The 21,685-nt window shown below is 44.4% G+C and overlaps 1 protein-coding gene across 1 annotated transcript in view; it reads left to right on the plus strand.

Annotated features, from left to right (window-relative positions):
- Positions 1-283: 283 nt before the first annotated feature.
- Positions 284-21,685, plus strand: part of inppl1a (inositol polyphosphate phosphatase-like 1a) — a 213,809-nt gene continuing 192,407 nt past the window's right edge. Inside the window, exon 1 of the mRNA XM_078544958.1 lies at positions 284-601. Within this exon, the coding sequence (XP_078401084.1) occupies positions 450-601 (152 nt within the window). The 5' untranslated portion in view covers positions 284-449. The remainder of the gene's footprint in view (positions 602-21,685) is intronic.

The following is a 21,685-nucleotide window of genomic DNA, read 5'->3' on the forward strand; positions in this document are numbered from 1 at the left end:
TTGCCCCGCCCTCTAAACTCCAGCACCACCCCCCCTCCCCCTCCTAAACTCTACTCCCGGCCCTTTTACTTTCCAGCCCCGCCCCTGCCCTCCAGCTCCCGCCCGCGGCGACGTCCACGCGCTGGTTCTCACCCTCACCGAAGCATTGGCGGAGTGGGGGGTTGGCCAATCGGAGGGCGCCCTCGTCGCAGCCCCGCCCCCCTCCCCTCCCCTCCCCTCCATCTCCTCCTCCTCCGCGTGCGGGTGCCCCGCCCTGTCAGATGTGCGCGCTCACGGCTCGAGCGCCTGTGAGGTGATTGTCCGTCCGCTCGGAGCGGCGGGGCCCCGGGAGCCGGGCGTGTGCCTGTCCCTGTCCTGTGTCGTCCGGTCCGGTCAGCCTGTCCTCTCTCTCTCTCTCCCCCCCCCCCCCCCCACCCCGCCGCCTTGTGAGGGAGCTGGTGGGTGGGGAGATGGCGGGCGGCTGTCCTAGCCCCGCTCTGTGGTATCACCGGGACCTGAGCCGAGCGGCGGCCGAGGAGCTGCTGGCCCGGGCCGGCAGGGACGGCAGCTTCTTGGTGCGAGACAGCGAGAGTGTGAGCGGGGCCTATGCCCTGTGTGTCCTGTGAGTATCCCCCCCAAAACCTTTTTTAAAAAAAACAAAAAAAAAAGTTGCAGCAAGTGTGGGCTCAGTGTGGAACTTTCAGAGTCTTTGTCAGGAGGGTTTGCAAATGTTTGTCTTTTTTTTTTGTCAGCCCCTGGTTGATGCCAGCTCGTGGGCTGCATTCGACAACTTTCTCTCCAATTCAAAAGTTTGATTTTGCAAAGTTTAAAGCGGTATTTGGAATTGGCAAAAGGCGATTCTTCGCTTTAAATGGCATTTGCCACTTCGAAATGTCTTTTTAAGGGTTTGCAAATGCGATTGGAGCTTGTTTTGCATTTGCAAAACTTTACAATCCCATGTTTTGCATTTGTAAACTTCAAAAATATATTTGTATATAATATCTATATATGTCATTTCCGTATATTTCTATGTAGATATATGTATAGATTTATATTTTATATATATGTAGGAGGTATACATATACATGTTTATTTATATATATATATATGTGTGTATGTATATATTTATATATATATTTATTTATTATAGAACTCCTGAACCTAACCACCCCTGAGTTTTGGGGATTTTGGTTTGATTGTTCCTTATTCCTCCCTTCACAAGGAGACTCCAGGTATCCCTAAATATGTTGTAGTTTCCATCCACCTCCTTCCTCTCAGTAATCCTGCCCTTCAGTTTTCAGGAAATGCCAGTTTTTTTTTTAGGTACAGTCTCAGTATTTTTTTTTGCAAAAGTAAATGTTTGCATGTGTGTGTTTGTGTGTACACACAGCATGTTTATATTTAGTATGGTAGATCTGGGGAGAGAGAAAATAGGTTTGAGTTTTGTCATCCTGTGGGGGGGACGACGACGACTGAGCTGGCAAGTTATCTTGCTGGTTTGTGCAGTTTCTTTTCTCTATGGATGTGGCTTTTTTTTTGTAGTCACTAGAAGTGAGAAGTCCTCTGTAGCATTCTCAATTAGAAATCTCGAGGGAAGCATGATGGGAAACAGGATGTATATTTACTGAAGATCTTTTGCATAGAATACTTGGCCTCCTAATCATGTTGTTTGCATTTTGTATTGGATGCATTGACCAAGAGCACCTACTCTTTTTAATTGCTTGGATCAATACCTGAGTAAATGAACACACAAGCAAGCAATGTCAGTTTTTCTTTTTCTTTCTCTGTCACTGCTTCATCAATTTGGTATGGCAGCTTTTAAAAATCTTCAGTAGACTCGCATACGAACATAAGAACAGGAGCAGAAGTGGGCTGTTTGGCCTCTCAAGCCTACTCCGCTATTTGATAAGATCGCGGCTGATCAGATTGTGGCCTCAACTCCACTTTCCTTCCTACCCCTCAATACCGCTTGATTCCCTTATCAATCGAGAATCTATCTACCTTTGCCTTAATAATATTCAATGACCCTGCCTCCGCCACTCTCTGGGGAAGAGGGTTCCACAGATTTACGACCCTCAGACCTTCATCTCCTTAAATGGGAGACCCCTTATTTTTCAACTCCCTAGTTCTGGTCTCTTGCTGTCACTTTGAGAGAGATTAAAGCTAAAAACATTTTATTTTTCCCCTTGCATGTACAACAATCTCAACTGTTAACTTTGTAGGATTTAGGAGCTCAAGTTGATCAATTCCATCTAAGAAGAATGAAACTTCAGAGGTGTCCGGGCACTGACTACATTGTGTGTTGTGGCAGCTTCTTTTGAGGTTGCTAATGTGACCTGATGTGTTTGCTTTGGGATGTTTTTGATGTTGGTGTTTGAGCATCAATGTCATCTGTGATCCAAATGAGATTATTGATACACTAAGAAAAGTGCTAATTAAGAATGGATGGCAGGACACTCAAGGTACAGCTCTAGTGGGGGTGGGGTGGAAAGATTGACAAGGTATTAGTTGTAGATTTAAAAATAATGGAAATAGAGCTATACCTTGAGTGTCCTGCCATCCATTCTTAATTAGCACTTTTCTTAGATAATATCACCACCTTCAACACCTCTTTGATCCTTTTGTCTGTGACATCTTTTGATTATCTGCTCCTATCACTGCTTGCTTGTCCCTACAACCACCCCACCCTCAACTTCTCTCCCCCCGCCCCCCACCTTAAACCAGCTTATATTTCACCCCTCTCCTAACTATACTTCAGTTCTGTTGAAGGGTCATGTGGACCCGAAACATCGACTCTTTTCTTCTCCGCCGATGCTGCCAGACCTGCTGAGTTTTTCCAGGTAATTCTGTTTTTGTTTTGGATTTCCAGCATCCGCAGTAGTTTTTTGTTTTTATTAATACACTAGATTGGTTTGATCGTTGGGTGTTAGCATTTTCAAGGTTGAAGATACTTTTGTCCGTTGCTAAAAGATAGCATCTCCGACAGTACAGTGCTCCCTTTGGTACTGACCATCAGATAGTGCAGCACTCCTACAGTACTGACCCTCTGGGCGTGCGGCGCCCCCCTGTGGCGCGGGGGCTCTGGGTGTGCGGTGCCCCCCCGTGGCGTGGGGGCTCTGGGCGTGCGGCACCCCCTCCTTACTGCACTGGGACTGTCAACCATGCTGACAGTTTGTGCCTCTTGCCTGGGACTTGAACCCATAACTTTCTGATTGAGAAAGAAGATAGATACCCACTAACCTGTGGCTGAAATCTTGCTGAAGGCGACTTTCTAATCTGTGTAGGTGGTTTAGGCACCTGTGGGGGTTGTGTTAGGGTGGGGAGTGGGGCATGCTAGCCACTGTAGGATTACACCATTCCAGGGCATTGCTTTCAGGAAAGGTGAAGTTGGAGTCAAGGGAGAGGACTACTGTTTTATTTACAGCTCATGTCTCATTACAGGTGAACTTATAAAGGATATAATCCTGATATTGTCAGGAGGACAGTGAGAATTTTATTTGAAATTTATTTATAGGTTGTGACACATTCTGATCTGTGTCGCAGATTGTTGCATTTCAATGCGAAGGAGTGGCTGTTATCACCTGCGCTGGTATTGAAGGATGAATGTCTCTGACCACAAAACAGACCTATGAAGGAGAAACACTATTTTTGGGTGGTCAACGTGTTGTAAATATCTTTGTTGAAAGAAACCTTTCAGACGGTGATTGAGGGGTTTTGAGGGAGTAAATTAGGAAAAAACTTTCCACTGGCAAGATAGTCAGTAATGAGGAGGGCTCAGATTTAAGAAAATGAGTTAGAGTTGCAGAGGTGAGATGAAAATTTTCATTAAGCAACAAGCTGTTGTGATCTGGAATGCACTGCCCGAAAGGGTGATGGAAGCAGATTCAGTCGTAACTTTCAAAAGGAAATTGGTTAAATACTTGAAGGAGCAAAAATTACAGGGCAATGGGGGAGAGAGTCGGGTCGTGAGACTGAATTGGATAGGCATTTCAGAGAGCCAGCACAGGCTCAATGGGCCGAATGGCCGCCTTTTGTGCTGTAAGATCCTAGGGCTCATAAACGTTAAAAGAAAACCCGAACATTTCCGGTTTTTTAGTGGGATAACCCTTTCCACACTTTGCAGGAAGTGTGCAGTGTCTAATACACACTTGGAAGTTTTATACACTGAATATTTCCTCCTGGCTGTTGTGTTGAACTATGATTGGAATCATTCCCAGTTCTGGATGTTGATCCTCACCGTGTAATGTAGCAAAAATTAAGTCTGGCACCATCAGTTCCTTTTGGATTGTGAGTATTTCCCTGCGCAGCGCCTCCCCCACCCCCATCTCAAGTATTGAAACAAACGAATAGTATTGGTGTGACGACTGATCCTTGTGGTACCTTAAGATGACTTGGGCAACATCAGCTGTCATTCATGTAGTGCTTTAATGTCGCAAAACATCCCACGGGAGTGATTATCAAACAAAATTTGACATCGAGCCACATGAGATGTCAAGGTGGGTGACCAAAAATTTGGCCACAGATGAAAAGTGGTAATCAGTGCATTAGCAAAGCAATGTTTTAATGTCGAGTTATCTAATTGTGATTCAACAGAACAGTGAGCTGATGATTAATTCACCTTTTGCAAAGGAGGATTCTGAACAATTATTTTGAACCTTGGTGCACTTTTGTGCAAATTTTTTCTATTTGACTTGACCATTTCTGTTGACATCATTTTGGTAGTTGATTTGGTTGCTGCCCAGATAGGTGCAGCAAGCACTGGTTCACACTGCTGGAGGTCAAGTCTGCACGCCTGATTGCTTGCAGGTAAATGCAAAGTGTGACCATGTGAGTCAGGAAGTGATCAGGCCAGTGTTAAACACCTGACCTGAATCTGGGGGTTGCTGTTGCGGTTAGCGACCGAGTCCTGGTTCAGGAGGGGGAATAAGTCATGTTTTTTATGTAAACCAATTATATTTATATAGTGCCTTTAATTCAGAAAGGTGATTCACAGGAGCCTTTATCAAACAAAATTGGATACATAAAGAGACCAAAAGCTTGGTCAAAGAGAGAGGTTTTACGGAGGGCTTTAAAGGAGGACAGCGGAGAAAGGTTTGGGGAGGGAATTCCAAAGCTTGGGCCGAGGCAGCTGAAGGCACGCCCACCAATGGCAAAAGTAAATCCAATTGCACAAGTGGCCAGAATTGGATGAACGTACCTTGGAGGGTTGTAGATCAGGGGGTGGTTACAGAGGCAGGGAGATGGCAAGGCCATTGAGAGATTTGATCCGGAAGATGAGGATGAAATCATATTGTTTGGGCTTGGTTGCATTGTTTCTCTCAAATGAATGGGTCACCTCGTGAGACTCATGTTTTTATACTTTGTAGAAGTGTGGTAAAGAACGTTGGCCTTGTGGGTGAGGGGTAAAAGGCAGGAAAGTGGATTTGAGGATTATCAGATCAGCCATGATCTCATTGAATGGCGGAGCAGTATTGATGGGCCTAATGGCCTACTTCTGTTTCTACGTCTTATGATCTTATGGCATGATTGTATGAGTGTTTCCCCTTTACTTTCAAAAGTTCTGATGCAGCGTCTATATTGTTTAATCTTTGATCTTGACTAATCGTACCACGTCAAGATCTTGTCACATCATGGGAAGCATGTTTGGTTTTCCCCTGCAGCGCTCTCAACATTTTGATTCGCTTGGTCCAATAATTTTCAACTGAAGTTCTCACCGGTAACTAACTCTTTTCTCTTTCCTTCTAATTGGAGAATTTTCTTTCAGCGCTCGACTTGCAAAATGTGTTAGGTTTTGCTGGATTGTTGTGGTTATTTAAATAACTTACTTTGTGAATGATGAGGAATTTCAAATTCTGTGTGGCCACATATCAGCCATGCTGGTTGGAGCCTGTTCGTGCAAAACAATTTAAGTGGTCTGTGTTGAATAATTGGCGAGGGAGGTTAAATTTTTATGTGGGTTTCAATTGAAAAGGGTTTTGAATTAAATTTGAGGTAATGGAATCAAGGATGAATCATGATCCATGTTTGTTATTCTGGCACCCCCTCCCCTCAAGACAGAAGAAAAGTGCTGGGCAAATCCTAACATCGAGCGGTACCAGGACGTTAAATGGATTGTATACTTAATGCATCCACCCAGCCAGTCAGGTAGCTGGTCACGCAATATTAAGCTCAAGGCTTTGCATGAATAGTAAAGAAATAATAATATTTGCATAGCATGCTGTATAACCTACATTGCCGAGATGTAGTGAATTACTTCTAGAATGTATTGACTGCTATGTATATTGAAGTGGTCATCATTCTGTGTTCTTATCAACAAAAAGATGCAGTTGCTCTTTTGTGATGGCACTGGTTGAGGGGGGAGTGCTGACTTGGACTGGAAAACGCTGCTTTTTGAATTGTGTCAGAGGATCTTTTAACATCCACTTGAATGGACTGGTTTGATATCTCAACTGAAGGATGGTACCTTCTACAAAAATAACTCTGAGGGTTGCCAGCCTATATTATGGGCAGAAGTTCCGGTGTAGAGTTTTTTTAATTCATTCATGGGATGTGAGCATCGCTAGCTAGGCCAGCATTTATTACCCATCCCTAATTGCCCTTGAGAAGGTGGTGGTGAGCTACCTCCTTGAACCGTTGTAGTCCATGTGGTGTAGATACACCCACAGTGCTGTTAGGGAGCAAGTTCCAGGATTTTGACCCAGCGACAGTGAAGGAATGGCAATGTGTTTCTAAGTCAGGATGGTGAGTGGCTTGGAGGGGAACTTCCAAGTGGTGGTGTTCCCATATGTTTGTTGCCCTTGTCCTTCTAGATGGCAGTGGTCGTCGGTTTGGAATGTGCTGTCAAAAGAGCCTTGGTGAGTTCATGCAGTGCATCTTGTAAATGGTACATGCTGCTGCCACCTTGCGTTAGTGGTGGAGGGATTGAATGTTTATGGATGGGGTGCCAGTTAAGTGTGCTGCATTGTCCTGGATGGTGTCATGCTTCTTGAGTGTTGAAGCTGCACTCACCCAGACAAGTGGAGAGTATTCTATCACACTACTGACTTAAGTAGGCAGGCTTTGGGGAGCCAGGATGTGAGTTACTCGCTGCAGGATTCCTCACCTCTGACCTCTTGTAGCCACAGTATTTGTATGGCTAGTCCAGTTCAGTTTCTGGTCAATGGTAACCCCCCAGGATGTTGGTAATGGGTGATTCCGTGGTGGTAATGCCATTGAATGCCAAGGGACGATGGTTAGACTCTCTCTTGTTGGAGATGGTCATTGTCTGGCACGAATGTTACTTTCCACTTGTCACCCCAAGTCTGGATATTGCCCAGGTCTTGCTGCATTTGGACATGGACTGCTTCAGTATCTGAGGAGTCGCAAATGGTACTGAACATTGTGCAATCATCAGTAAAATCCCCACTTCTGACCTTACGATGGAAGGAAGGACATCGATGAAGCAACTGAAGATGGTTGGGCCTAGGACATTACCCTGAGGAACTCCTGCAGTGATGTCCTGGAACTGAGATGATTGACCTCCAACAACCACGACCATCTTCCTTTGTGCAAGGTGTAACTCCAAGCAGTGGAGAGTTTTTCCCCTCACTTGAGTTTTGCCACACTCGGTCCCATGCTACCTTGATGTCAAGGGCAGTCACACACTGACCTGAGGGGAGAGCGCAACCAAGCACTCTCTGCCTTATCCATCAGCCCTGTTTCTGAGCAGGACATGACCTGGTGCAAGAGAAGAGATATGTTTGGAGTGGAATAACAGTGTCTGTACATTTGATTGTTGCTGTTTGACATTCTGTATGCACGCAGTTTTGCTTAGCTTATTTAATTTATTGGTTTCACTACACTGCTTGCAAATATTTCTGGTTGTGTAGTGTGCATAGTTCCTGTCCACTATGTATGGGCCCCAGAAACAGTGACAGGTCAGTGACTACCAGGCCTTTGGCAGAAAAACAACATTTGCTATTAATCTGTTTGACGTATCTCGTGGCCAGGTGCCCACATCTCATATATCCACCATTGTGGATGAAATCTGGGTGACATTGGCGGGAATGGTAGAAACCATGAAGTATCCCAAAGTAGAATCAAGAAATTAAAAATTAGTGCTTCTGTTCATGTCGTGTCAATATTCCTTTGACTTCCTGGCTGCGGGCTTTCTGAAATGTTGGGAGTGGAGGAGTGAGGGGAATGAACCATGTCGGCCCAAGGGGAGGAGATTGCTCAGTGCTCAGGTCAGGGATTTAGCTAGTAACAGTGGTGGACCCTGTTGACTTACACTACCAATGAAGATAGTTTTCGCTTACCGTTGGCGTGAATTGGGATCAGCCATTTAATCCATCTCATCTAATAGTTCAGTGTGGTTGCTGTCAGTGCTGAAATAGGAAGGGGTGGGGGAAGTTAATGAGTTGAGTGGAGTCTCACATTAAGAATTTCATGTGATCTGTGTGAAGGAGCCTTTGACAATGTCACCTTTTTTGCTATACATTTTTTTAAACAGGAACAGAGAGGCAAGTAGAGCAGAAATGAGGCAAATGAGGCTGTCTGAAATGAAAGCACTGTGTCAGTTTTAGTTCCCTGTTTATTATGTGAGTGTCCCTTGGTTGGGTTTTCCTTGTAATCTGCAAACTGTCATGCTGTACTCCGGATTGTACTGCACTCTTAATCGAATGATGGGACCGGTAGTCTTTTATAGCATGCTGATTCTGAACTACTTTCTGATATTTACTAACCTTTGCTGTAAATACACATGTGAGGAGATCAGGTGAAGATAGTAGTTGGCTTGTTTGTGCTGCCTGCTGTGGTTACAGCGATGGCTGAAACTTCTACTTCCTGTATGAATCTCCTTGCCCTGCCACAAACTTCACCCTTGTCACCGAATCCATTCACCTCCGTGGCTGCTGTCATGGGCTGAACCACATTTTCAAAAGGCCATCGTCCTGTTTGATCCCAAGCTGAGCTCCCCTCTCCTCTCCCATCACCAAGACTGTCGAGCTAACTGTCCAGCTCGCTGACTCAGCTTTTAGTCATATCTCTTCTAATCTGGTGTAAATTTTTGCCTGATTACGCTTTTATCAAATAGCAGATAAGTAGATTGTAAAAAAAGGTCCAAGTACTAAATTTCCAATGTTCTAAGGTATGGAAAATAATTTAGTTTGAAGCACCTTGGGATTTTTCTACATTAATGGTGCTATGTAAATACGGTTCTGTAAGGTGTCAGAATAACCTTCCAGAAGTGGTGAGGAAAGCTTGATGTAGAGATGTGAATGTGACACCTCCGTGATGGTGAAGTTGTGGTTTCACACCTGAACAGAGTGCTCAATAATCACTAGTTATGATGTTTGTGGTATTTATCTTTAGTACTTCAGCTGTTTGTATTTCACTTAAAAGAACTTTACTGGGATTAGCAGGTTATAGTCACTTCTCCTCCTCTTCCCCTCAATCATCTCTTTTGCTGAAGGTGCTGCTTCATTCTGGGGTCAGCTTCCACATGTAACCTTGGCCCAAGTGCCCACTCTTCACTCGAGTCAAGACACTGAATGGCGGCAAGTTATTCCACCATGAGGGCGACACAGCTAGGTCTGATCTGGTCATGATGATTTTCCAGGGGTTAATAGATAGTGATATGGGGTGGGAACCATAATCATCTTCCCCGAATACCCAAGCCCCAGGGTGCTGAGAGCAAACATATCCCAGCGGCTGCTCCAGCGAAATTACACAAACTCAACATAGACTGTGAATTAAACCTGAGACCTTCTCGTTGCTGATACTAAGTGTCATCAAAGGAGTTTTCAAAGAAAGGACTTGCAAAGATGGAGCCTTTCACTTCCTCAGCCCATTCCAAATTGTTTCAAAGCAGATAAATTCATATTTTTATTCAAAGTATGGTCACTTTAGGCATAAACATTTAGGTTCAAACAGGGGCAAAAGAGCTTAACTCCGGAGGTAAGGTGAGAGTGACTGCCCTTGACATCAAAGCATCATTTGACCGAATGTGACATCAATGAACCTAAGCAAAACTGGAGTCAATGGGAATCAGAGGGAAAACTCTCTGCTGGCTGGAGTCATACCTAACATAAAGGAAGATGGTTGTAATTGTTGGAGGTCAATATTCTCAGTTCCAGGATATCACTGCAGGCGTTCCTCAAGGTAGTGTCCGAGGACCAACCATCTTCAGCTGCTTCATCAATGACCGACCTTCCATCATAAGGCAGAAGTGGGGATGTTTGCTGATGATTGCACAACGTTCAGCATCATTTGCGACTCCTCAGATGCTGAAGCAGCCCATATCCAAATGCAGCAAGACTTGGACAATATCCAGGTTTGGGCTGACAAGTGACGAATAACAGTTGTGCCCCACAAGCGCCAGGCAATGACCATCTCCAACAAGAGAGAATCTAGCCATCGACCCTTGACATTCAACGTCATTACCATTGTTGAATCCCCCATTATCAACATCCTGGGGGTTACCATTGACCAAAAACTGAAATGGACTAGCCATATAAATACTGTGGCTGCAAGAGCAGGTCAGAGACTAGAAATCCTGTGGCGAGTGACTTGCTGACTCCCCAATGCCTGTTCACCATCTACAAGGTACAATTCAGGAGTCTGATGGAATACTCTCCACTTGCATGGATGAGTATAGCTTCCACAACACTCAAGAAGCTTGACACCAGGACAAAACAGGCTGCATGATTGGCACCACATCCACAAAAATTTACTCCCTCCACCAGCAACGCACAGTGGCAGCAGCGTGTACCATCTACAAGATGCAGTGCAGGATTTCACCAAGGCTCCTTAGGCAGCACCTTCCAAACCCATGACCACTACCATCTAGAAGGACTATGGCAGCAGATGGATGGGAACATCACCACCTGGAAGTTCCCCTACGAGCCACTCACTTGGAAATATACCCCCGTTCTTTCACTGTCACTAGATCAAAATCCTGGAACTCCCTCCGTAACAGCACTGTGAGTGTACCTACACCACGTGGACAGAGTTCAAGAAGGCAGCTCACCACCACTTTCTCGAGGACAAATAGTAATGGTCAAGAAATGCTGGCCTATCCAGCGATGCCCACATCCCGCAAATGAATTTTAAAAAAAATGCAGCAAACATTTTCCACACAGTAATGTCCAACAACAAGCAGGATTAACGACCAGTTAATCTACTATGTAATATTGGTCTAGGGCTTAATATTGTCAAGGTACTGGGAGGACCAATTTGACATCCATCGGAAGAGAAGACAGGCCTGGGTTTAACATTTTATTCGAAAGTGAGCATCTCTGGTAATGCAGCACTTGCATATTGAGATGTCAGATTCCACATTCAGGTTTGACAAATCTGTCATGATTTAAATGGGTGATGGATTAGGCTCGAGGGGCTGAACGGCCTAATCCTGTTCTTTTGTTCTGCAATGGCACTTCAATCCAAGAGCGCTTTGAACATAACTCACAAAAGGCGGGGGGTAAGAATTGTTAGATAATTTCCCAGCTCTAATACCTCACTGCTTGAATCAGAAAGATGATATTTTTAAAGTTTCATGTAGTTACAGCTTACCAATTGCAATAATTTTGGATAACTTCATCTAAAAACCTTGAGGGTGAAACACTGGGTTCCTGTTCAGAAAATCAAATTAAATGTTAGATGCTTGAAGCCATCCGCGAAGTTTGATTATTTCATGGGCTTTAGGGACTTAATGAAGTGAAGGCCTGTATCTTGTTGCACTGATATCTAACTATAGTGATTGTAACTTGCAGACTGAGCTCACAGTGTTGCCTTTCTCCGTTTAGCTTTAGAACCTGCGGCTGGTCTTCCTGGCTTCAACCTGACAATAGAAGGCTCTGCATTTAGGGGAAAGCTAGATAAACATGCTGGGGAGAAAGGAATGGATGGTTATAGTGGTAGTGAGATAAGAAGGGATGGCAAGAGGCTCTTGTGGAGCATAATCACCGTCATAGTCTAGTTGAGCTGAATGGTCTTTTTCTGTGCAGTAAATGTTATGTCCATGCACATGCTTCTGCCTGTCTGTCTGTCTGTCTGTCTGTCCTGGTGTGGCCCACTGTGAGGAGGTCCTGTTGAACCTGATTCTGCTGATGTGCAACTGTTCTGGAGATAACTGATTACAAAGAATAAAAGCTTGGAGTTGCATCGTGGACTCCTTGAATTTGTATCAAAAAGTCTTAGCTAGTAGCCCATTGAAAAACCCTTCTCCTTCAGGTATTTGTTTGGCTTGTGCATCAGTGGAGTTTTTCATAAAATGAAAAATGTCTAATAAAACACCTCTCAGAAGGTCCCACAATGCTTTGCAGACAATGAATTACTTTTTGAGGTGTTGCCACCATCATAGTCCTGAGGTCAGGCAACTAATTTGCACACAGCAGTTTCCCATAAATGGCTTTGAGATAGCAAACTCATAATTTGCTTTCGTGATGTTGGTTGAGGGATAAATATTGGGCTGAATGCTGGGGAGAACTCCCATGCTCATTTCCAATAGTGTCTTTGGGGCTTTTACACTCACCTCAAGAGGGCAGATGGGGCTTCGGTTTAAGGTCTTACCCAAAAAAGCACCTCTTTCAGTGCAGCACTCCCTCAGCACTACACTGGAATGTCAGCCTAGATTTTGTGCTTAAACCTCTGGGGTGGGGATTGAACCCGTGATTTCTGACTTGGAGGCATGAGTGCTAACTTTTGAATCACTGGTGATACAGTATTGGATTGGGGATTTTAGTTGTGTGTTAAATCTGATATTTTTTTAAAATTAAGAGTGGCTGGGGGGTGGTGTGGAGAGTGACTTGAATGTCCTGTTATAATAGGATTCCATGGGATATACAGAAACAGGCCATTCTGCCTAACAAGTCCAGAAATGGTTTGACAGAATTGCAGAATGGTAACAGCACAGAAGGAGGCCATTTGGCCCATCATATCTCCGCTGGCTCTCCGAAGGACCAATTTATCTAGTACTACTCCCCAACCTTCTCCCCGTGTCTCTGCACATGCTTCCTTTTCAGATAATCAGTTCCCCCTTGAATGCCTCAATTGAACCAGCCTCCATCACACTCAGGCAGCGCATTTCAGATCCTAACCACTTGCTGTGCGAAAACGTTTTTCCTTATGTCTCCATTGTTTCTTTTGGCAATTACCTTAAACTTACTAATTACCATGGTGGCATTTAAGCTGCACTCGAGCCTTTCCTCAGTCTATCAATGTAACCCACCTGGGATGACGGGACTGACATATGAGGAGAGATTGAGTCGATTAGGATTATATTCGCTGGAGTTCAGAAGAATGAGAGGGGATCTCATAGAAACCTATAAAGTTCTAACAGGACTATACAGGGTAGGTTCAGGAAGGATGTCCCCGATGGTGGGGGAGTCCAGAACCAGGAGTCACAGTCTGAGGATATGGGGTAGACCATTTAGGACTGAGATGAGGGGAAATTTCTTCACCCAGAGAGTGGTGAGCCTGTGGAATTCATTACCACAGAATGTAGTTGAGACCAAAACATTGTATGTTTTCAAGAAGGAGTTAGATATAGCTCTTGGGAGGAAAGGGATCAAAGGATATGGGGAGAAAGCGGGAGCAGGCTATTGAGTTGGATGATCAGCCGTGATCAAAATGAATGGTGGAGCAGGCTAGAAGGGCTGAATGGCCTACTCCTGCTCCTAGTTTCTATGTAACCCTCTATTCCTTCTCCCTCATATGTTTATCTAGCCTACCCTTAAATGTATCTATACTATTCTCTTCAACATTCACTGTAGCAGCGAGTTCCACATTCTCCCCAGACGTTTCTCCTGAATTCCCTTTTGGATTTCTTGGTGACTACTTTTTAATTAATGGCCTCTAGTTATGCTCTTCTGCACAAGAGGAAGCATTCTCTCTGTATCCACTCTGTCAAAACTTTTCATAATTTTAAAGACCCCAACAGACACCCCTCAGCTTTTTTTTCATGAGGAGATATTGATGAGATTACAAATCAGGCTATTGATAATCCAGGCACACTATTTCTAATAGCCTGATATGGACTCTTCCCCAATAACCTAGACCTGGTTCCCAGTCATTGTTGAAATAGCTGATTGTTGCTATGGCAACAATTGGCTGAACTCCGAGAACAGAACTAAATCAGTCAGAATCTCCTGCAATCCAAATAAGAGGAGCAATTTAAAAGCAGTCCTTGTTTTGATATCCTGTCTCTACTGAGTTGTTGAGGCCATCTCAGCATCCCTGTGCTATTGTAACAGATTTTTAAAAATTCATTCATGGGGTGTGGGCTTTGCTGGCTGGGCCAGCATTTATTGCTCATCCCTAATTGCCCTTGAGAAGGTGGGGGTGAGCTGCCTTCTTGAACCTCTGCATTCCATGTAGTGTAGGTACAACCACAGTGCTATTAGGGAGGGAGTTCCGGGATTTTGACCCAGCGACAGTGAAGGAACGGTGATGTATTTCCGAGTCAGGGTGGTGGAGGGGAACTTCCAGGTGGTGGTGTTGCCATGCATCTGCTGCCCTTGTCCTCCTTGATGGTAGTGGTCGTGGGTTTTGTCTAAGGAGCGTTGGTGATTTCCTGCAGTGCATCTTGAAGATGGTATACACTGCTGCTACTGTGCGTTGGTGATGAGGGAGGGAATGTTTGTGGGTGTGGTGCCAATCAAGTGGGCTGCTTTGTCTGGGACAGTGTCGAGTTTCTTGAGTGTTCTGGGAGCTGCTCTCATCCTAGCAAGTGGAGAGTATTCCATAAGACTCCTGACTTGTGCCTGGTAGATGGTGGACAGGCTTTGGGGAGCCAGGAGGTGAGTTACTTGTTGCAGACTCCTAGCCTCTGACCTGCTCTTGTAGCCACAGTATTTATATGGCTAGCCCAGTTCAGTTTCTGGTCAATGGTAACTCCCAGGATGTTGTTAGTGGGGGATTCCAAGATGGTAATACCATTGAATGTCAAGGGACGATGGTTAGATTCTCTCTTGTTGGAGATGATCATTGCCTGGCGCTTGTGTGGCATGAATGTTACTTGTCAGCCCAAGCCTGGATATTGCTGCATTGGATATGGACTGCTTCAGTATCTGAGGAGTCGTGAATGGTGCTGAACATTGTGCAATCATCAACAAACATTCCCTTTTCTGACCTTATGATGGAAGGAAGGTCATTGAGGAAGCAGCTGTAGATGATTGGTCCTAGGACACTACCCTGAGGAACTACTGCAGTGATGTCCCGGAGCTGAGGTGACTCACCTCCAACGACCACAATCATCTTCCTTTGTGCTAGGTATGACTCCAACCAGCGGAGAGTTTTCCCTTTGATTCGGGCTCCTTGGTGCCACACAAGGTCAAATGTGGCCTTGATGTCAAGGGCAGTCACTCTCATCTCGCCATGGGAGTTCAGCTCTTTTGTCCATGTTTGAACCAGGGCTGTAATGAGGTCAGGAGCTGAGTGGCCCTGGTGGAACCCAAACTGGACATCAGTGAGCAGGTTATTGCTAAGCAAGTGCTGCTTGATAGCACTATTGATGAACCCTTCCATCACTTTTACTGATGATTGAGAGTCGACTAATGTGGCGGTAATTGGCTGGTTTGGATTTTTCCTGTTTTTTGTGTACAAGACATAACCTGGACATTTTTCCACAGAGCTGGGTAGATGCCAGTGTTGTAGCTGTACTGGAACAGCTTGGCTAGAGGCGCGGCAAGTTTTGGATCACAAGTCTTCAGTACTGTTGCTGGAATATTGTCAGGGTCCATAGCCTTTGCACTATCCAGTGCCTTCAGCTATTCATTGATATCATGTGGAGTGAATCGAATTGGCTGAAGACTAGCATCTGTGATGCTAGGGACCTCCGGAGGAGGCTGAGATGGATCATCCATTCGGCACTTCTTATTTAAGATTGTAGCACTTGCTTCAGCGTTATCTTTTACACTGATGCGTTGGGCTTTCCCATCATTGAGGATGGGGATATTTTTGGAGCCTCCTCTTAGAATCATAGAAGCATAGAACACTACAGCACAGAAAACAGGCCATTCGGCCCTTCTAGTCTGTGCCGAAATATTATTCCGCTAATCCCATTGACCTGCACCCAGTCCATAACCCTCCAGACCTCTCCCATCCATGTATCTATCCAATTTATTCTTAAAACTTAAGAGTGAGCCCACATTTACCACGTCAGATGGCAGCTCGTTCCACACTCTCACCACTCTGAGTGAAGAAGTTCCCCCTAAACCTTTCCCCTTTCACCCTAAAGCCATGTCCTGTCGTGTTTATCTCTCCTAATCTAAGTGGAAAGAGCCTACTCGCATTTACTCTGTCTATACCCCTCATAATTTTGTAAACTTCTATCAAATCTCCCCTCATCCTTCTACGCTCCAAGGAATAAAGTCCTAACCTGTTTAATCTTTCCCTGTAACTCAACTCCTGAAGACCCGGCAACATCCTAGTAAATCTTCTCTGCACTCCTTCAATCTTACTGATATCCTTCCTGTAGTTAGGCGACCAGAACTGCACACAATACTCCAAAGTTGGCCTCACCAATGTCTTATACAACCTCACCATAACATCCCAACTCCTATACTCAATACTTTGATTTATGAAGGCCAGTATGCCAAAAGCTTTCTTTACAACCCTGGCTACCTGTGACGCCACTTTCAGGGAATTATGTATCTGAACTCCCAGATCCCTTTGTTCCTCCGCACTCCTCAGTGCCCTACCATTTACTGTGTATGTCCTACCTTGGTTTGTCCTTCCAAAATGCAACACCTCACACTTTTCTGCATTAAATTCCATCTGCCATTTTCTGGCCCATTTTTCCAGTTGGTCCAGATCCCTCTGCAAGCTTTGAAAGCCTTCCTCGCTGTCCACAATGCCTCCAATCTTAGTGTCATCAGCAAACTTGCTGATCCAATTTACCACATTATCATCCAAATTATTGATATAGACAACAAACAACGATGGTCCCAGCACAGATCCCTGAGGCACACCACTAGTCACAGACCTCCAGTCTGAGAAGCAATCATCCACTACCACTCTGTCTTCTCCCACGCAGCCAATTTCGAATCCAGTTTACAACCTCTCCATGGATACCAAGTGTCTGAACCTTCTGAACTAATCTCACATGTGGGACCTTGTCAAAGGCCTTACTAAAGTCCATGTAGACAACATCCACAGCCTTTCCTTCATCTACTTTCTTGGTAACCTCCTCGAAAAACTCTACAAGGTTCGTTAAACACGACCTACCACGCACAAAGCCATGCTGACTATCCTTAATCAGCCCTTGGCTGTCCAAATAATTGTATATCCGATCTCTCAGAACACCTTCCAATAACTTACCTACTACTGACGTCAGGCTCACTGGCCTGTAATTACCTGGTTTATCTTTGGAGCCTTTTTTAAACAATGGAACAACATGAGCTACCCTCCAATCCTCCGGCACCTCACCTGTGGCTAAGGACATTTTAAATATTTCTGCCAGGGCCCCTGCAATTTCTACACTAGTCTCCCTCAAGGTCCGAGGGAATATCATGTCAGGCCCGGGGGATTTATCTACCCTTATTCGCTGTAAGGCAGCAAGCACCTCCACCTCTTTAATCTCTATATGTTTCATGACACTACTGCTTGTTTCCCTTCCTTCCTTATACACTATGCCAGTTTCCTGAGTAAATACTGATGCAAAAAACCTGTTTAAGATCTCCCCCATCTCGTGAGGCTCCGCACATAGACGACCACTCTGATCTTCAAGGGGACCAATTGTATCCCTTACTATCCTTTTACTTTTAATATACTTGTAGAAACCCTTTGGGTTTACCTTCACATTATCTGCCAAAGCAACCTCATGTCTTTTTGCCTTCCTGATTTCCTTCTTTAGTATTTTCTTACATTTTCTACACTCGACAAGTACCTCATTTGCTCCTTGTTGCCTATACCTGCTATACACCTCTCTCTTCCTCTTAACCAGATCGCCAATATCCCTTGAAAACCAAGGTTCCCTATGCCTGTTAACTTTGCCTTTAATCCTTACAGGAACATGCAAACTCTGCACTCTCAAAATTTTGCCTTTGAATGCCTTCCACTTACTGAACACATCCTTGCCAGAAAACAACTTATCCCAATTCACTCTTCCTAGATCCTTTCTCATTTCCACAAAATTGGCCTTTCTTCAATTTAGAATCTCAACTCGAGGACCAGACCTATCCTTATCCATAATTAAAACTAATGACATTGTGGTCACTGGACCCAAAATGTTTGCCTACACATACTTCTGTCACCTGACCTGTCTGGTCTAGTGAGTTGTTTAATTGTCCATCACCATTCATGACTGGATGCGGCAGGACTTCAGAGCTTAGATATGATCCATTGTGGGATCGCTTAACTCTGTCTATCACTTGCTGCTTATGCAATTTGGCATGCAGGTAGCCCTGTGTTATAGCTTCACCAGGTTGATGCCTCATTTTTCGGTATGCCTGGTGCTGCTCTTGACATGACCTCCTGCACTCTCCCTTGAACCAGGGTTGATCCCCTGGTTTGGTGGTAATGGTAGAGTGGGGATATGCCGGACCATGAGGTTACAGATTGTGTTTGACTACAACTCTTCTGCTGATGACCCATAACGCCTCGTGGATGCCCAGTCTTGAGTTGCTAGGTCTGTTCGAAATCCATCCCATTTAGCATGGTGGTAGTGTCACACAACACGATGGAGGGTATCCTCAATGTGAAGGCGGGACTTTGTCTCCACAATGTGGTGGTCACTCCTACTGATACTGTCATGGACAGATGCACCTATGGCAGGCATGTTGGTGAGGATGAGGTCAGGTATGTTGTTCCCCCCTTGTTGGTTTCCCCACCCCCTGCTGCAAACCCAGTCTAGCAGCTATGTCCTTTAGGACTCGGCCAGTAGTGGTACTGCCGAGCTACTCTTGGTGATGGACATTGAAGTCCCCCACCCAGAGTACATTCTGTGCCCTTGCCTCGCTCAGTGCTTCCTCCAAATGGTGTTCAACATGGAGGAGCACTGATTCATCAGCTGATCTCGCATTGTATATTGCAGCATGGAAGGAGGGCATTTGGCCCGTCATACCTATGCTGACTCTTCGAAAGAGCTGTTCATTTCGTACTGTTCATCTGCAAATTTTCTACATTTACATATTTATCTAATTCACTTTTGAAATTTACTATTGTGTCTGCTTTCATCACCCTTTCAGGCAGTGCATTGCAGACCATCATAACTTGTTCCATTTTTAAAATTCTTTCACGGGATTTAGGCATCACTGACATCCCCAACTGCCCTTGAAAGCATTTAAGAAGTCAACCATAGTGCTGAAGTCTCATGTAGGCCAGATGAGGTAAGGATGGCAGATTTCCTTCCCTATAGGAGATCAGTGAACCAGATGGGTTTTTGCAGCAATCAATGATCGTTGTCATTGTCACCATTACTGAGACTAGCTTTATACTCCAGATTTTATTAATTAAATTCCACCAGCTGCCATGATGGGATTTTGAACCCTCCCAAGAGGGTTAACCTAGGCCTCTGGATTACCAGTCCAGTGATATTACCACTATGTCACTGTCTTTCCTCCTAAAATAAATTGTTTTATCCTGTTGTCTCTAGTTCTTTTGTCAATTACTTTAAGTCTGTGCACCCTACTTACTGATTTCCTGCAAACAGCTTCTCTTTATCTATTCTGTCAAAACTCTCAATTTTGACCACTTCTCTTAAACCTCTCCTTCCCCTGCCTGCTCTGAGGAGAACAATTACAGCTTCTCTAGTCTCTCTCTATAACTGAAGTTCCTCATCCCTGGTATCATTCTAGTAAATCTGCTTTGCACCTTCTGCAAGGCCTTGACACTCTTCCTAAAGTGTGGGGTGCAGTATTGAATGCAGTAATCCGGTTGACATATTGTCTTCTGACAGCCAAATTCCCTGTCAGTACTTTCAAATTAAGAGTGGCTACTTGGGCGAGAGATAATATGATGATTGTGGAACCCCTGGAAAATTGGTCTCTTCCAAATGGAAAATTAAGTGGAGTGGGGTGAGCACAAAGGGAATTGTACAGCACACTTAGTTATAGCAGCCCCCCAAATTCAGCAGAAGATAGCAAAACTTCCTATCTCCACAGAATGTTAGAAACCTGATGCACTCCAACTAAATGATGCACATACCTGTGTTTCAGAACTACTTATGGAAGAAACCCCCACAAAATACTTGAGAGATGTACTGAAGCTCTGCTGCCTGTATCCTACTCAGTTTATCCATCAACTTTGTTCACACCGATCTACATCTCCTGATCTCCTAATGCCTCCACTTTAAAGCTTTCATCCTCATGTTGAAATCAGTTCATAGCTTCTGTGATGTCTACCAACTCAACTTCCACTTGTCAAACTCATACTCTGATTTTGGCCTCTTGTGCAATTCTCCCTCACTCCCTTTATCCCAGCATTGGGCAGCCCTGTCTTCAGCTGCCTAGGCCAGTAGATAGGCATTGCTTGAAGTCAAAGGATGTAGTGGTACAGAATATAGTGAAGCTGCATCCTACACCTACATTGTCACAGGGTCCTGTTCACATAAAATTCCTATAGTAAATGATTATATAGACATTTTCAATGTTGACTTGCAAAGGGTGAGTATTGAATGAGTGCTGCACTGTTGGAGATGCTCTCTTATGGATGGGACGTTAAACTCAGCCCATCTGGCCACTCAGGTGGATGTAAAAGACATTGCCCCTGCTCTTCTTTAAAATAGTGCTTTTTCTCCTGTTCCCTGGCCAATATATATCCCTCTAGCATCATTTTAAGAAACAAAAACAGAGCATCTGGTTGTTTTGCATTGCTGTTCATGGGGGTTTGTGTAGTTAAAAAGCTGGATGTATGATGCCAAAGACTGATGCAAATATATTTTTTCTTCAAAGAAAGCAATTTGCAAGTGGAATAGACTGACATGTACATTGAGAACCTGTCTGCCTACATTACAGCAGTGATCGCACTTCAGAAGTACTTTATTGGCTGCAAACCATTTTGGAATGGCTATAAATGGTAAAGGTTGCTATGAAAATGCAAGTTTTTTCTTTACCCTGTTAAGTAAAGACGTGCAAGGGAGGACCGCATATTTATTTACATACCTTGAAAGGGTTTTTGCTTTTTGCATCAAATCATGCAATGCACACTAAGCCAATTTGGGAGCCCCCAGTTTTCTTTTTGAAAGGCGTAATAGTGTTGTGGTTATATTACTGGGCTAGCAACCTAAAGAATGTGAGTTGAAATTCCACCCTGCCAGTTTGAGAAGTTTGAATACAGGGAGTAGAAAGCTGCGATCAGTAAAAGTGCCAGGAAGCTGTTGGATTGTCGTAAAAATTCAACTGGTTCACTAACATCCTTGAGGAAAGGAAGCCTGCTGCCCTTATCTGGTTTGGACCTAAACGTGACTCCAGTCCCATGCAGTTGGCTTGTCACTGGCCTGTGTAGTGCGCAACTCTGTTGTATCAAAATCACTGCAGAAGAAAGCTCACTTGCCATTTTTGGGCAATAAATCTGTGAATGAAAGAAGATTGCAAGCATCTTTTTTGTCAGGTTGTCAACTTTTGGTTTGTGATGAAGAATTGTGGGTTTGTGACTTGTTGTGGTTCAGAGTTGTCACATAGGAAATGCGAAACTTGCTTATTCTTATGATTAGGTTGTGTTCTCATTCCCTCCCCATCCCCCCTCTCTCACACATACTTTCACTCCCTCTCCCTCACTGTGATGTAAT

The sequence above is a fragment of the Cetorhinus maximus genome, chromosome 7 (assembly GCF_964194155.1).
Source record: "Cetorhinus maximus chromosome 7, sCetMax3.hap1.1, whole genome shotgun sequence".
Classification (NCBI taxonomy): domain Eukaryota; kingdom Metazoa; phylum Chordata; class Chondrichthyes; order Lamniformes; family Cetorhinidae; genus Cetorhinus; species Cetorhinus maximus.